The sequence below is a fragment of the Patagioenas fasciata genome, chromosome 23 (assembly GCF_037038585.1).
Source record: "Patagioenas fasciata isolate bPatFas1 chromosome 23, bPatFas1.hap1, whole genome shotgun sequence".
Taxonomy (NCBI): Eukaryota; Metazoa; Chordata; class Aves; order Columbiformes; family Columbidae; genus Patagioenas; species Patagioenas fasciata.
Genome location: NC_092542.1, coordinates 7,087,591 through 7,103,841, shown reverse-complemented (window position 1 = coordinate 7,103,841; position 16,251 = coordinate 7,087,591). Strand labels below are relative to the sequence as shown.

Here is a 16,251-nt window from a genome sequence, read left to right as displayed (position 1 = left end):
CCAGCACCGCTGCCAGGGCATCTCCATCCTGTTCAAGTCTCTCTGGACCCTGTGTCACCTTTATGCAGAGGCAGCTGAGGACTCACCTTCAGTCATAGTCTGGAAATACATCTTGCCGCTATACCGGCCATACCCGGCCACAGTGCGTGCGCGCACCTGGAAGACGTAGATGGTGCCGGCTTTGAGGTTTTGCACTGCCACAGTATTGGTGGGACTCTTCACTGTTGTTGAATTTAACTCACTCAGATCCTGCCAAGAAAACACAAATCTGTCGTCAGAAGAATGCGTCCAGAATCAGGTGCTGCATTTCTAGAAGAAGGAAGCACAGGACACCAGGGTAGTGTGGGTGCAGAGACCGCCATGGGGACACCTGAACAAACTGGCCATTCCTCCATGCCTGCCGCCCCACAGGGAGACACAGAAGCAGGGATGGAAGCAGGGAAGTCCCTGGGCTCCCCACCACCTCTCAGGAAAGGCTCTGATGAAGGTGTCGGCTAGAAACCTCAGGTCGCTTCTCCAAGCCTTGAGCTCAGTGGGGATGGGAGCTGCTTCTCTCGTATGCCGGCTTTCTCTCAGCACTGCCCCTCTTCCTCAGCCTCTCCTCCTGTGCCTGGATTGGCCTCAGTACCCTCTCCATCTGCTCTTCCCCACCTGGAGGTAAAGTCGACCTGAACACAAGTGTGTGGACCCCAGAAGTACTGCCACCACCCCTGCCCAGAGCCTGCTTCTCCAGGGACCATGGCCAGGTTTTCAAAGCTGGGAAATCAAAGAGCATATTTAAAAGATATTTAAAAGACACAATGAGACTACTTTCAAATTTTTGTCTTGCCCCTTGTGTGCAGTTTTTCTAGCTGAGGATTGGGGCATTCATATCTTAATGGTATAGATGGTATTGCACTTGTGTAGATGACGGATACATCACTGCCCTTGGTAATTATGCCCTTAGCTGAGCATCCAGAAGCACCGGTGGACGGGTCAGGATCTCCTTGTGCCAGGCACAAGAAGACAGTCACTGTCCCCACCAGAACAGGCAGAAACAGGTCAACAGCGGAGGATGAAAGACCGTAGTGAACGTGGTGCTTCCTGTGACCAGGGCAGGCTGGCCAGGTGCCTGCAGCCATGGAGTCCTGAGAGCCAGTGCAAAGCAGCAATGCATGAAAACAGCACAATGCTCTGGAAAACGGAGAAATCTCAGGAAAGCCAAGCTGTGGGTATGAGCCCCCATTTTTATGGAGGACACAGGCACCAATTTTTAAATCAAATTTCTGTAGCTACATTGCTTATCCCTTCTGGTAACACTTCTGCTCTGGCGGGTCAGGCTGCCTCGGCAGGATCACTGGTTGGAACAGATCAGCAGCTGACGGCTCAAAATCCGAGCAGGCAATCTTACAAGTGAGTCCCTGGGATCTGCTGGCTTCAATCACTGCAAAGGGCTCAGAAAACCCAAGAGCTCCCACCCATCATGCAGACTCACCAGAGAGGTGAAAGAACCTCATGAGAAGCAGGCAGGGATGGCAGAAAGAAGAAGTCAGCCACACCATTTGCGCCGTCCCATCAAGCGGGACTGAGGGCGCGATCAAGGGACTGGCCTTTTGTCTCAGTGTGTAACTCTGCTGAGGGGCCATGGAGGGATTTCTTCTTGTGCTAACACCAGATGAGAGTAAAACTCTCCATGAGAAGCAAAGTTTCCAACCTCTGCAGTGGGCTCCTGGAGGACAGGGGGTATCAAAGAAGCAATCAGGTAGGAGGTCCCTTCTGGTAATGAACCAGGGTTTCCCGCGCGGTGATGCGGGTTGTGCAGGACGTTGCTGTCTCTGCTGCTTTGGCTGCCTGTAGGAGCCCATGGAGAGCCTGCTCCCAGCTTTGCAAACCCTGCCTGGAGGTGTCTGTGTCCTCAGCTGCTGGGGCGCTGGATGAATCAGAGGTTGTCAAGTTCGCCTTTGGGGGCAGTTGGTCTCCTTTCTTTTCCACTGTCCACATCCTTAGCTATCTGGTGACTTTGCCTTCGTCTTCATCCACTTCTGAGAACAGCGCTGGTGCCTTCGCACAGAGGATCCTCTGCACAGCCACAAGCTGCAGTTCCAGCACCATTACCAAGAACAGCCATTCACTACAGGGCTCCATACAGCTGACCGTGTCAAAACAATGTTCTCCTGTTCCTGGGAGAGTCTGGTGCTTTCTCAGTTGGCCACCATGCTGCAGCAGAACTGCAAGTCCAACATCATTTGCAAGACTGATTATACTCTATATGACCTGGGTTTGTGCAGACTATTGGCCTCCCCGCTGAAAGACAACATTAATGGAGATAATTACTTCTTGCATTAAGCTCTTGATTGCACAGTGCTCCGGTGTGGATGGCTGGTAAGAGAGTGGTCTGGCACGAATGTGTTTCTCCAAGGGTGCAGTCAAACTCGGAGGCTTCAAAATACCGACGGCACATCATTCTGCAGGAAACGCAGAGCGGCTCTGCAAACTCCCGGGAGACCCCACTACTGACAGCATCCAGAACAGTTTTCTCTTCAAAAATCACAGAATCACTGAATCCCAGGATGTCAGGGGTTGAAGGGCCCTGTAAAGCTCATCCAGTGCAATCCCCCCATGGAGCAGGAACACCCAGCTGAGGTTCCACAGGAAGGGGTCCAGGCGGGTTTGAATGTCTGCAGAGAAGGAGACTCCACAACCTCCCTGGGCAGCCTGGGCCAGGCTCTGACACCCTCACCGGGAAGAAGTTTCTTCTCAAATTTAAGTGGGACCTCCTGTGCTCCAGTTTGCACCCATTGCCCCTTGTCCTGTCACTGGTTGTCACCCAGAAGAGCCTGGCTCCATCCTCCTGACACTCCCCCTTTCCATATTGATCCCCATGAATGAGTCCCCCCTCAGTCTCCTCTTCTCCAGCTCCAGAGCCCCAGCTCCCTCAGCCTTTCCTCACACGGGAGATGCTCCACTCCCTTCAGCATCTTGGTGGCTGCGCTGGACTCTCTCCAGCAGTTCCCTGTCCTTCTGGAGCTGAGGGGCCACAACTGGACACAATATTCCAGGTGTGGTCTCCCCAGGGCAGAGCAGAGGGGCAGGAGAACCTCTCTGACCTACTGACCACCCCCTTCTAACCCACCCCAGGTATCACTGGTAGTTTTATCCATCTGGACCTGGTGCTGAAGGTGTCTGGGTATCACTGGGGTGTTTGGGAATTACACTAATGACAATGAAAATGTCAAGTATAGGTACAGAGATAAGAAAGATCAAGAAAAGATGAGCACACAGAAAACAGATTGTCTTGTTTGTCTGATCAGCAGCACTCCCCTGGACCTTTCCCAGGCAGGCTAGGAGAGAAACAGGTCAGGAAATGTTCACAGTTTTAGTGTTTAAGGGCTTGGATGAATCCTCCCAGGCCCTTGGATGGCACTAACAACACAATTGTTTTAAAATCATTTGTCTGACTGTTTGAGGGAAGCTCATCTCTTCTCCTGGAGGACTTCAAATTGAATGCAATGGCAGGGTTACAGGACAGTTCATACCGGGGAAATTGATGTCTGTTCAGAAAGCTGTGCTTGTGCTGCCGCTCTCTAATCCCAGACCGCGAGGAAAGAGCATTTACAGCTCTGCACCCTCCCCATCAGACTTATTCTTGGCACACTGCTCAGCCATGGCCTCTCCAGCCATTCACTTCAGACACTTCTTTCCCCACTTTGTGCTTCTCCAGCAGGTCCAGGGCAGCCCGGGTGGTTTCAGTCCAAGTCCCTTTGCTGTTTCTCCCAGCTTGTTTTCTTGCAGGGGTCTGTGCTTTGCTGTTGTTGCTGTTTTTCCTGCTGATTTTGGTGAGTGTTTGGAAACCCTAATTCAAAATAACGCACTTCATATTTCCTCACAGTTTTGATTTTGAGTCCTTATCTGGTTGTCCTTCCCCTGAGCCAAATTGAAGCTGAAACCAAAGTGTTATCAAAAAATACTTTCTTGAAACATGGAGAGTCCATGAAACGCTTGAAGGATTTGCAAAAATTTTTTCTAAGAAGTAAAATGTCAACCGACTTAATTTGGCAGACAGCTCCTCTGTGTGTGTACAGCGGCAATCTGCTCTGGTTCCCGGAGCAAACAGAGCCACACGTACACCCAGGCCAGGGCCGGGTGCCAATCTGTCACACACATCTGAATTTCAGCCCCCGCGGGACTGAGTCTGACGGGGGGACGCTCAGGTGCGGTGACGGGGTCCTGGAACACCCTGGGGTGGATGGTGGGGCTCGCACGGGCAGCACCGCTTGTGGGGAGACCTCAGGAGCATCTCCCTCCCGGACAGGTCAAGTGTGCTGTGGTACAAGTGCCCGGACACCTCTCCCAAGAAAACAGCCCCAAACAGAAGCAGCGTGGCCCCTGAGCAGGGCCTGGGACCGCACGAAAGCTATCGCAGGGCTCCCTGGCAAGGTTTCCTCTTAATGTTCTTGATATCACAGTTTTCCCCAGACAGAGCCCCCTCCAAGGGTTTGGGCAGCACAAAGGGAAGGGGCGTCCCAGCTCTCACTCCATCCTGGGGACAGGTGGGAAACACCAGGCAGACACTTTGGCCCCTTTGGGGACGCTGGTGTCCAACACTTCAGGTGGAGATGAGGAACGTCCCCGAGCCCACCCGGAGCAGAGTGTCCAGCTGTCCTTGCAGGAGCCCTGCTGGCACCCGATCGGGGCTGCTGGCCTCCTACAGAAGCTCCTGGCACCACGAAGGCCACAGCCAGCTCTGGTCTCACCTCCACCACCCGCTGCCACTGGTCACCTCCTGTCAGCCCCACACCCCCCGTGGCCTTTCCCAGCATCAGCTGGAGATGAGTGTCAGGAGGATGGAGCCAGGCTCTTCTGGGTGACAACCAGTGACAGGACAAGGGGCAATGGGTGCAAACTGAAACACAGGAGGTTCCACTTGAATATGAGAAGAAACTTGTTGGGGGTGAGGGTGTCAGAGCCTGGCCCAGGCTGCCCAGGGAGGTTGTGGAGTCTCCTTCTCTGCAGACATTCAAACCCGCCTGGACCCCTTCCTGTGGAACCTCAGCTGGGTGTTCCTGCTCCGGGGGGATTGCACTGGATGAGCTTTACAGGGCCCTTCAACCCCTGACACTCTGGGATTTGGTGATTCTGTGAGTCACAGAGTCACAGCCACAGAGTCACAGAATCAAAGGGCCCTGTGCTTCCTAAAACATTTACACTGGTGACCAAACTGGGTACAAGGGACAGGCTGAATATCTGCAGACTACAAAGTGGGTAACTCGTGTCATACCCTAAGCCCAATCATTTTGCATAACAAGGAGAACTAATTACTCTTCACAGTGCCTGACACTGCAGTGGGTCTGCAGTTCCCACACTCCGGTCTGAACTTGGCAACTTTGTACAAAAACTACCACACCCCTTCTAAATGAAGACAACATTAACTTCTTTAATGAGTCAAACACTGCCAGGTGCCTCTTGGAGGTGAAGGAAGAGTGGAGAGGAGCACAGAGAGCAGACACGTCATTCGGTATTTACGTAACGATCTGCGCTGATGTGCTCTAACTACATGTGAAAGAAAATAATCATGTTGCCTCTGTACAGGCATTTTTAATGGCACCTAATAATAGCAATGCTATAAATAATCTGCGAAATGGAAACAAAAATATACCTTTGTTTCAGGTACTGCAAATAGTTCTTTTCTGTTAATTCCAGAACGCTCATTCCAATTTTTTTATTTAATTTATGTCTTTATATAGAAAAGAATCAATTCAAAATGAAGAGCCAAAAAACTTTTTACACAAGATGTATATGGTGCTATTCTTACATTTGAACTGTTTTCGGGCTAATAAAACATAATTTTCTACTAGGGAAAAAGAATTCCACTAGAAACAGCTTAACTAGCTCCAGAGATATTTTGTGAGCGTTCAGGAGCACACGGGACAGTTTGCAATGAAACATTCTGGAAGGAAATCACCTCTGCAGAGCCTGGCAGTGAAGGGAGAGCACACCTGGGACGTGCCGCGCACCATCCAAACCGCGGTCCTGGCGGCAGGCGGGGAGAGCGCGGCATCTCCAGAGCTGAGCATTTTGGGAGTGTTCCCGGGGATGAAGTAAACGGCTTTCATCACAAAACTCAGCACTGCAATGGCTCAGACTAACAGGAGATTCAGCTCTGCCACGCAGGCAGAGAACCATATAGAGTCATTGCACTGCTGGAAATGCGGGGGCCAAAGCACATGAAGACCTTGGCTGGGGCTGCCTGCCGATAGATCAGACCCTGACTGTGCAACTGGGACTTCGGAGTAAAGTCTGACACACACAGAGGAGTTTGGAGAGAGACAAACCCCCGGCCATTGGCCAGGCCCTGACTCCAGCTCCTGGCTATTCCACTTCTTTTTTAAGCTGTTTCCAAATCCTCTCACGTTTGCTTGCTGTGGGACAAAGCTTTGACCCAGTGATCCAGGGATCCAGAGATCCAGAGAGCTGCCCCGAGAGATGGTGGATGAACCATCCCTGGAGACATCCCAGGCCAGGCTGGACGGGGCTCTGAGCAACCTGAGCTGGTGAAGATGTCGCTGCCCACTGTATTGGACTAGACGGCCTTTATAGGCCCCTTCCAGTCCAAACCATTCTACAATTCTAAGATTCCTTTCTGAGAATGACATACATCTTGGTTGGGGAAGAGATAAAGACATCCCTTTCTTCTTCAACCAAAGCACCAGCAAAAAAATATACCAAGAGGTTCAAATAGCAGGACCGAGAGCACCTCAGCACCAGCACATGGGACTGTTTGGATTGTCCTCTCTGCCAGGCTAGTGCTCCACCTGAGAGCTTGAGACAAGCATCGCCTGAGTGCAGGAAGAGCATGAGCCAGCACTGGGCCCTTGTGGCCAGGAAGCCAATGGTACCTGGGGTGGGTTAGAAGGGGGTGGTCAGCAGGTCAGAGAGGTTCTCCTGCCCCTCTGCTCTGCCCTGGGGACACCACACCTGGAATGTTGTGTCCAGTTGTGGCCCCTCAGCTCCAGAAGGACAGGGAACTGCTGGAGAGAGTCCAGCGCAGCCACCAAGATGCTGAAGGGAGTGGAGCATCTCCCGTGTGAGGAAAGGCTGAGGGAGCTGGGGCTCTGGAGCTGGAGAAGAGGAGACTGAGGGGGGACTCATTCATGGGGATCAATATGGAAAGGGGCAGTGTCAGGAGGATGGAGCCAGGCTCTTCTGGGTGACAACCAGTGACAGGACAAGGGGCAATGGGTGCAAACTGGAACACAGGAGGTTCCACTTAAATTTGAGAAGAAACTTCTTCCCGGTGAGGGTGTCAGAGCCTGGCCCAGGCTGCCCAGGGAGGTTGTGGAGTCTCCTTCTCTGCAGACATTCAAACCCGCCTGGACCCCTTCCTTTGGAACCTCAGCTGGGTGTTCCTGCTCCATGGGGGGATTGCACTGGATGAGCTTTCCAGGGCCCTTCAACCCCTGACACTCTGGGATTCTGGGATTCTGTGAGTGTGGCTTGGGCCACTTGTCCCCATGACCAGGGACACGCTGTGTCCTAAGCTCTGATGATGCTCACCTTGCGTGACTGGCCACAAACAGCAGATCCCCCTTTGGACAAAACTTCCCTTTATTTACAGCCTCCCCCAGAAAACAGATGGGGAGGAAGAAAGAAAGAGGTGGAGGTTAGGAGAAAGGAAGAGGAGAATGAACCTCGTGAGATCTTCTGTCTCCACTTCAAGGGTCCCTAGGGAAAGGACCCCTCTTGCTTTCCAGATCTGTCTTGCTGCCTACTCATCCATCTTGCCACGTATTCTGGGATGATTTCCAAGGGTCAAATAAAAGGCCGTGATTTATGTAATATAGGTCAGGACCTATTTAACAGCTCACAAAGAAGCTCCCCCCCTCCCCATTCTCCCTCTGGCTCTTGGTGACAAGAAAATAGGTCACAGGCAGGCAGTGGGGGGGATTAATCATTTCTTCCAGCAGCTGCTGGGAAAAATATTTTCAGTTCCATTTAATCATAAAGCTTTTTAATTAGTTAGTTTGCAATTTTTAATGTATAGTTTATAAGCTCTTGTGTAAGGGGACAGATTCCTGGAAGAAGAAATCTCCCGCTCCCCACCTCCCCCGGGTAGCAGGGATGAAGTTCACCAGCCCGGCAGAGCCCGGCAGGCCCTGGGACCAACACTGACGTGTTTTTCAGGTCCCTCAGCAGCCACACAACCCCAGCCCCACGCGTGGACACCCTGGCACAGCCGCAGCTTGCAGTCCCTCTGCTGCCTGGGCCCGGAGGAGGTGGAAAGGGTTCCTCAGGGATGGAAGAGCCGGAGCTGTGGGACACCATCACACCGGCCTCTGACTCTGCAGTGCCACACGTACCGTCCCTGGGAGGCTGGGACAGCTTCTGCCTGGTACAACACACGTTAAAGGGGTTCAGGCTGCTCCACACAGATGCCAAACTTTGGTGTAAATGCACTGGCAGACAGTAGTACACAAAACCCCAAAGACTGGACACTCAGCTAGTGTGGTCCAGCCTGGGAATGGATGTTTTGCCACATCCCTTGACCATCCCCATTCCCCACTAATGCCCCAGCAGGGGAAAGGCAACCTGGCTTCCCAGTTCTCCCTGCAATGGGAGACCTGCCACAAGTGCTGGAGAGGTGAAGGGAGGAGAAGCTTCTCTGGAAAGACCAACAGATTGTCCACACTTGCAGTGTCTGTGCAGGTCACTGGAACCAGCGCTGAACTCCAAATGGCATGGCCAACCACAGCAAGAGAAGCAGCCTATCGATCAACCAACGGCTGCGGGTGGTGTTATGCCCTTATGTGAAGTTTTGCACCACCTCCTCTCCCAAAAACCCACACCTGAACCCTGCCGAGGTCCCGCAGTACCTTCTCATAATACTGCAGCTCGTAATCCAGGATGACTCCGTTGGGCTGGTCAGGCTGAGACCATGAGAGGGTAATGCTGTCCACGGTGCGGCTGACCTGGTGCATGATGGACACGGCTGAAGGCGCTGGAAGAGAGCGAGAGAGAGGCCGGAGTCAGGCACCGCACGCGCAGGACCTCGTCCGGGCCGGACACAGGCAGGGGCGCCGCTGCGGGATGGAGCTGCTGAATTCACCTCCAGCAGCGGTGGGGCTGCCCAGGGCTCAGGACATCCCGGCTGTTGCTGTGTGCAGAGGGCAGTTAGGGGAGAATAAAATATTTCCAGTGCTCCTTAACAGTTTGTAATTAGAAACCATGCAGGGCAGTGTGTCAGGCAGGAGAACAGATCATTCCCAGGCAAAACAATCCCCGGGTTGAAGCAGACACAGCGTTGTTCACCTGGAAAAAGCGCTACCAGCCCGGCAACATGCAATCCTCCCTGCTTGCTACAGGGAAGTCGAGGGTTTTGTGCTTTGACATTTGCATAGAGAAGCTTTCTAAGGCACAGGCAGACGCGGGAAGCAAGCGGCTCCTCTCCGCCTCAGCGTGCTGGGTCTGCAAGTTGCACACGCCAATCAAGGGAGGTGCATCCAGCAGCCTGAGCACGCAGCACAAACCTGACCTGACATGCTGACAATGGTGAGTCGCCCGCCTCGTCAGAGCGCCCTGGAAATCACACACCCACGGACGCCGCTTGTCCCGCTGCGCACAAAGGGCCTTCCCGCAGCTCCCCAGACGTCCCGGGCAGCTGCCCACCCTCCGCGGCCCTGCGCTGCCCACGCAGCTTGACGCACGGCCAGGGGGGAACAGCGCAGCCTCGGCTGCTGCCACGCCGTGGGAAAATTGTCCTCCAGGGACCTGTGCTAACAAGCCCATGGGGCAGGGACCACGGTGCGGAGCTGCCACCTCCCTGCAGAACGCAGACCGGCTCTGATCCTGCTTGCTGCGGACCGGGGCAGGTGAGCAAGCAGGCTGGACTGCTGGCTCAGGCGGCGATGGCAGGGATGCCATGCAGGGACGCATGCAGAGATGCATTGAGGGTACCAGCCCTCAGCCCCCGCCCCGCCGGAGGGGCTGACACGTGGATGCCCTCGCTGCCTCTGTGACTGCTGAGCCCAGCACGTGTCCTTGCCCCACCGCGTGCCCAGTCTCCGATGGCACCACCAACACGGCCACCCCAGAGCTCACCCAGCGCCAGCCCAGCCTCAGAGAGCGCTCAGCACAGCGTCAGCCCTGGCACCCAGCACACACTCCCTGCTCCAGCAGCGCCAGGGCACAGGGGAAGCCTCAGGGCTGGGAGAGGACTGGAAAGCCTGGAGACCTTCTCCATCACCTGCATGCCAGGCCTGGTTACAAATGGATGCAGTGAGGCTTGCACTCAGAAGGGCTTTTACTAGGTCCAACCCTTTCAATATTTCATGGAAGAACAACTCATTTGACAGCTCTGAGAAACAGCTTGGAGGAGCGGCACACAAAGCCAAGCATGTCTTGCCCATCTCCAGCCTGGTTTGCATTGGCAACACCAGCAGCCGTGCCAGCTGGGGACTGCAGACACCCGGACCAGCGCGGCTGCAGCATGTTCTTGCACTTCCCCGTCACGAATTACAGCTGAGCAATTTCTCTCAAAGTATACAACGAAAGACACTTTTCTGATCCACCATCTTTGCCTCTTCACTTCTCTGCTGGTCTTCTGGACTCAGAGCATTGCAGCTCCCAGATGTTCAATGCCTGTGTGCCCGGGGAAGGAGGGGCAGGGTATGGGTAAAGCAAGGCCTGCCACCACACTGCTGCACCATTTCCCTTTATCTCCCTGCGTTTTCCCACCCTTGAAGGAAGGTACAATGTGGGGGAGCCTCAGCAAAGTGCCGGTGACCTCTGGTTTTGTCCAGAACTTACTAAAATCGAACAAGTGCAGAGAACTTCCAGCACTGGAAGTGTTCAAGGTCAGGTTGGACAGGGCTTTGAGCAGCCTGATCCAGCAGAAAATGTCCTTGAGGCAGGGGGATTGGAGTAGGTGATCTCTAAAGGCCCCTTCTGACCCAAACCATCCTGTGATTCTAACAGATCCCGAGACTGAAGCCTCACCTCTGACCAAACACCGGTCCCTCCATCCACTTCTGGTTACCCAAGCCCCATTATCCACCATTCTGAAACTCTCCGTATCATCTCAGAGCTCCCCTTGCTCTGTCGCGCACAGCACTGTGTCCCTCGCACCTTCATGTCCCAGTCCCACCACTTCAGGGGCCACATTCACAAACTCCTGGGATTAGTTTCTCATCCTGGTGTTAAGACAAGACACAGGTAACATTTCTGGAGCCTGTCAGCTCTTGTCAGAGCTTGCCGCTTCCTTGTCAACACAGGTTTCATAGGGCATCTGCAGTCTCCAAGACAAACACTCCTCTCTCCGTGGAGAAAGGCCTTGGAAGGCAGACGTGCCCAGGCTACAGGTGTCCCCGAGCAGGGACCGGGGCTGGGCTGAGATGAGGATGTGGCACACCTGAGCTGCACAGGCGCTGGGAACGGAGCCCACGCTCACACAGGCTGTTCCAGGACAGGGGCCGCACACACCCAGACCAGTCCCACCACAAAACTGGGATGTGGAAATGTCCCATGATTTAGACACAGGTTCAATAGCTGGTCTTGCAGCTGGAGAAGCTCCTTAGCTCCAGGTCCCTCTGGGTAGGACTGAGGTCCCCGGGACGCTCTTCTACCACTTCCATGCACCGCACGCCAGTCTGGGAGTACGTGGCTTCTACAAGGCATCTCCTGCTTCTCCAGGCCACGCTGAGGAAGGTACAAAACATAACAGCTAGAGCACCATGTGTGTGAATCACTTGTGACCAGCCAGGGCCCAGGCAGCCCTGCACTTGGTGAATCTGCTCTCACCTGGCTCAGAAAAAAGAACCAAATGATGAGGTGGGGCTCATTTAATGAGACTTAATGAGCAAAATACGCTGCATGTTGGGGAGGAGGCAGATGAGATGAATGACTACAGCAACTTCAGCACTTTTTCTACACCTGGGGCAAAGGAGCGTCTCTGGATAGACAGGAACCTCCACCACGGCTTCTCCTCACTAACTGCTCTTGTTATCACAGACATCAGGGAAATGCACAATAATAAAATCACAGAAAGCTTTATGTCAGACGTGAACTCTGGAGGTTTCTAGTCCAACTGGCTTGCACAGTAAATTTCAAAGTCAGATGACTTTGCTCAGGATTGCACACAGTTGAGATCTGAATATGCTCAGGGATGGGGAGCCCACAGGCTCTTGGAGCACCGGTCCCAGCTGCCGTGCTCTTGTGGGGAAGAAGCTTTTCCTCATATCCCATTGGAACCTCTCTCATTGCACCTTGTGGCCATCACAGAATCACAGAAGCCCAGGCTGGCTGGGCTGCAGGAGCTCTGCAGATCCCCAGCCCAGCCCTGCCAGCGCAGGGTCACAGAGCAGATCACACAGGTGGGGCCAGGGGGTTCGAATGGCTCAGAGAAGGAGACTCCACACCCGCTCTGGGCAGCCTGGGCCAGGCTCTGGCACCTCCCAGCACACAAGTTTCTGCTCATGTTCAGATGGAGCCTCCTGTGTTTCAGTCTGTGCCCGTTGCCCCTCACCCTGGTGCTGGGCACCACTGAACAGAGTCTGCTCCATCCTCTGACACCCACCTGAGATATTGATCCATGGATCAGATCCCTCTCAGCTTCTCTTCTCCAGCTCAACAGCCCCAGCTCTCTCAGTGTCTCCTCATCACTAAGATGCTGCAGAGCCCTAAACTAACATCACTAAACCTAAACTCAACATCATTATTGTCCTCTTACTGTGCACCTCTGGGAAGAGTCTGGCTCTGTCTTCTCTCTAAGCTCCCTTTTGAAGTGGAAGACTGCAGTCAGCTGCCACTCGGCCTCGGCCTCTCCGGGCTGGCCCAACCCAGCTCTCAGCTCCCCCATATGTCTTGTGCTCCGTCCCCAGGCCATCCCAGTGACCCTCCTGCTGGACCTGCTCCCGTTTGTTGATGTTTCTGTAGTCCTGGGGAGCCCCAACGTGGGCACAGGACCCCAGATGTGGCCTCATGAGTGCTGAGCAGATGGGGACAGTCATTCTCAATTTTTCGCCTGTACTCTTGGTAACAGAGCACAGCTACACAACACGGTCCTTCTCACACGTCCTCACCACAGGTGAGGGCAAAGGTTTGTGCAGAGAGGCTCCCGACTGTGCATGAGATACGGACTGGGACTGGGTGTCTCGGTTTGAAGGCAGATTAGTGGAGTCAGAGTGACTTTCTCAAGCCCAGTCAGAAGGAAAAGCTTCCAGATCACGACACAAATGCTCAGGTAGCTGGTGTCTGGCAAACAGCTCCTCCACAGTCAGCTGAAAGCTCGTGAAGACCCACGAGTTTCTGTCTCTTCACCACTTCCAAGGCTGGAAGCTCCTGGTTCTCCACTCTGCCCTAAATCCCTGTGGGAGACCTTGTGCAAATCCACATTATCCCTCTGCACTGCCATTTTCTACCTGGAAAATAAGGTTAGCTGTCCTGGCTTGTTTCCACTCCCTGCCTGTCTTATCTAATTTTACTGAGCACTTTCAGAGGCCGAGACTGTGCTCAGGGCTTCATCCTCTGGCGGTATTTAATGCACGTAACATAACAGCTAAAAAGGAAGGAGGGAGATGAAAACATATGAAGGGAACACCAAGAGCACCCGGTCTGGGATGGCGCTGCCTGGTGACACCCTCCTCACCAGGTGTGCCCAGCTCCCACAGAAGCACCAAGCGCTTTGTGACCAGCCTGAACCACGATGCAAAAAGAGCTTTTCTGCCACGGGACACGGTGAAGTGACAAACGCTACGGAAAAGGCTGAGAGAAACGTGCAGTTCCTCAGACGTGATGAACTCAGCCGGGCAAAGATGACTAAAGCCTCGAAATATCTAAGCTGACTTCCCTGAGCTGTTGTTTCTGAACAAACCGTACACAGGTTCCCTCTGTTGGGTTTCTGAGTGTTTCAAAGCAAAGATTTAACAAACTGCAAAAAGGATCAAAAAGGCCTTTGTTGTTCCAGGCTGCTTTGTGCCGAGCCCTGTCCAGGACCAGCCGGAGTGCAGCGCGGCTGCTGCCACCACTGATCCCGCGGCAGCTTTTGACCTGGCCCTGTGGGATCGGTCACCTCGTTCCACGAACCGTGACTCCTCTTTGTTCCCTTGCGACAAAAGAAACAGAGCTTTAGGGACCATTTCCAGGTTGGAAAACGGTCACCTGGAACATTTCCAGGTTGGAACTGCTCACTGAATTGGTGACAATTGCCCAATGGTGCAAATGCCCCAGTGCCAGACCCTCTCTCAGCTCTCGGCTCCTGGTTGTCCCTCTCCCATGGAAGCTGATTGAGTTACTGCACACAGGGAAAAGGGGTGCTGGAAAAAGGACGCTGGAAAAGGGATGCTGGAAAAGGGGTGCTGGAAAAGGGACCTGCCCTGTGACACAGAAAGAAGATGAGATTTGGAGCATCCCAGCTCTCAGAGCCACTGTCACTTTGAGTTATCACCCCCATGAACATGTCAGCAGAGGCAGATTGATCCTGATGCTGTCTCCAGGTGCATGTGTACAGCAACAATGCAAAATTAAACAGAACTTCACTTCCACAGCGGAGGGAACCTTACTTCTCACGACTGAAACCCCCGAGCCCCACTTCACTTTGTGGCAAAACGAATCAGACCTTGAAAGGCACTTTTCTCCATCCTCTTCATCTGGGATGGCCTCAGATTCTTTGGATTCCTCCTAGTGGAGTCCCGTGGCTTTTCCAAATTGCCGAGAAATAAAGCAAGCCAAAACCACCACCGGAGTGTAAAGCAAGCTTAATGAAACTCCGGTGATGTAAAGAGGCAGACGACCTGTCCCCTGCTGCAGAGCAGGGAGGGACGGAGACGCTTCCGCGGTCACCAACCGCGGCCCCGTGGTGCTGACCACAGCCAGGCCCGGTCGGGCTCGGGGCTCCCGCGGCTCACCTGAGCGCTCCAGGAGCTGAGCAGACCCTCCTGGCTGGGGGCAGCTCTGCAGGGTCAGTCTCTGGAGGTGTCGACAGCTCTTCTTGTCCGGCTTTTCTGCAGCCCACATAGGGTGCAAGAAGCTGCCTGAGCTTAACTACTGGAAACACGTGGGAAGGATGGGGATCAAGATGGAGCCCATCCGCAGGTCTTGCCAGAAGAGCCACATACCCGTAACCTCCCCGAAGGACACACAGGTGCCCGCTGCATTTTGCCAGAGCCTGTAATGACAGCAAAACCAGCAGCGTCCTCACAATCCATGCTGTGATTGATTCTGTAATCCATGCTGGCTCGTGCCACAGGGTGCACATGTCCAGGCAAGAAGGTCTCAAATCCCACCGCACAGCATATTCATGGAGAGATTGGGACCTTATATGCTGCTTCACTGACTGCCTCCCAGGGAAACTCAGACATCTACCAGGGCAGAAATGTAAAGTCACAATGGGTTTTGGCAAGAGAAGGACCAAAGCCATGAGGCTTTTCAGCTGTTTGAGTATTTAACCTTCCCAAAAGCAGTGCCACACAGAGGACAACACTTCTCGTGTACCCTAGAGTTGGTCTTGCCAGTGTCAAGGTGGGTCTGGCAGGCACCCTGAGTTAATGAATCAGGCAAAAGAATCACAGGCAAGGAAGTCCATCCTAAGCTCTTCTGTCTGTGCTTTGTACCAGGGCCATGTTGTGGATTGAGTCTACTAGCGAGACAGATATAACCTAGGCCAGACATAACCATGGTGCTCCGGCCTCTCCCAGGTCAGTGTTCCCGGCCTAGGTAATCCACTGAGGTGCCTTATTCAGGTCCAGCTCAAGGGCCTGTCCTGGGGAAACGGATGAACTGAGAGGCTCAGGTGCCTCCACGCCGAGCACAGAGCGGAGCCGCAGGGCTGGCGGGAGACGCTGATTGAGGCGCCTTCTCCCACTCCACCCTTCAGTTCCCCATAGCACCAAACCCAGGGGTGCTGGTGAGATGGGACCCCGGCAGTCTGGTCCAGCCTGTCTGCCACACGATGATCTCCGACACCGGATCAGGGACAGGTGGAGCTTTGTTAGCCAAATCTTTACATCTCCATGGATGGGGCTTCCCTAATTATAGATCTCTTTGTATTAATACCCTTTGGTTTTTTTTTTTTATTATCTCCAGAAATGAAATGACGATTTTGGGTCATAAAGCACAACCTTTCTCTGCCACATCACTGTCAACGAGCCCTACCATGTCCTGCCTCCCACTCCCTCTAGCTGAGGCACATTCAGCATTTTAAAAAGTAAATCTTCAAAAGAAAAACAAAGCAAAAGGTAAAAAGAGACCAAAACTGATTATAAAACCGAAGTCACCCAGCTA

The 16,251-nt window shown here is 53.5% G+C and overlaps 1 protein-coding gene across 7 annotated transcripts in view; it reads right to left on the bottom strand.

The window, feature by feature from the left end:
• The window catches only part of EPHB2 (EPH receptor B2), a 140,225-nt gene that overhangs the window by 18,232 nt on the left and 105,742 nt on the right, over window positions 1–16,251 (bottom strand). For all 7 annotated transcript variants that reach the window (XM_065854887.2, XM_065854889.2, XM_065854890.2 and 4 more), the window contains exons 6-7: window positions 8,850–8,974; window positions 87–249 (exon numbers count right to left, since the gene is read on the bottom strand). In XM_065854887.2, coding sequence (XP_065710959.1) covers window positions 87–249; window positions 8,850–8,974 — 288 coding nt within the window. The remainder of the gene's footprint in view (window positions 1–86; window positions 250–8,849; window positions 8,975–16,251) is intronic.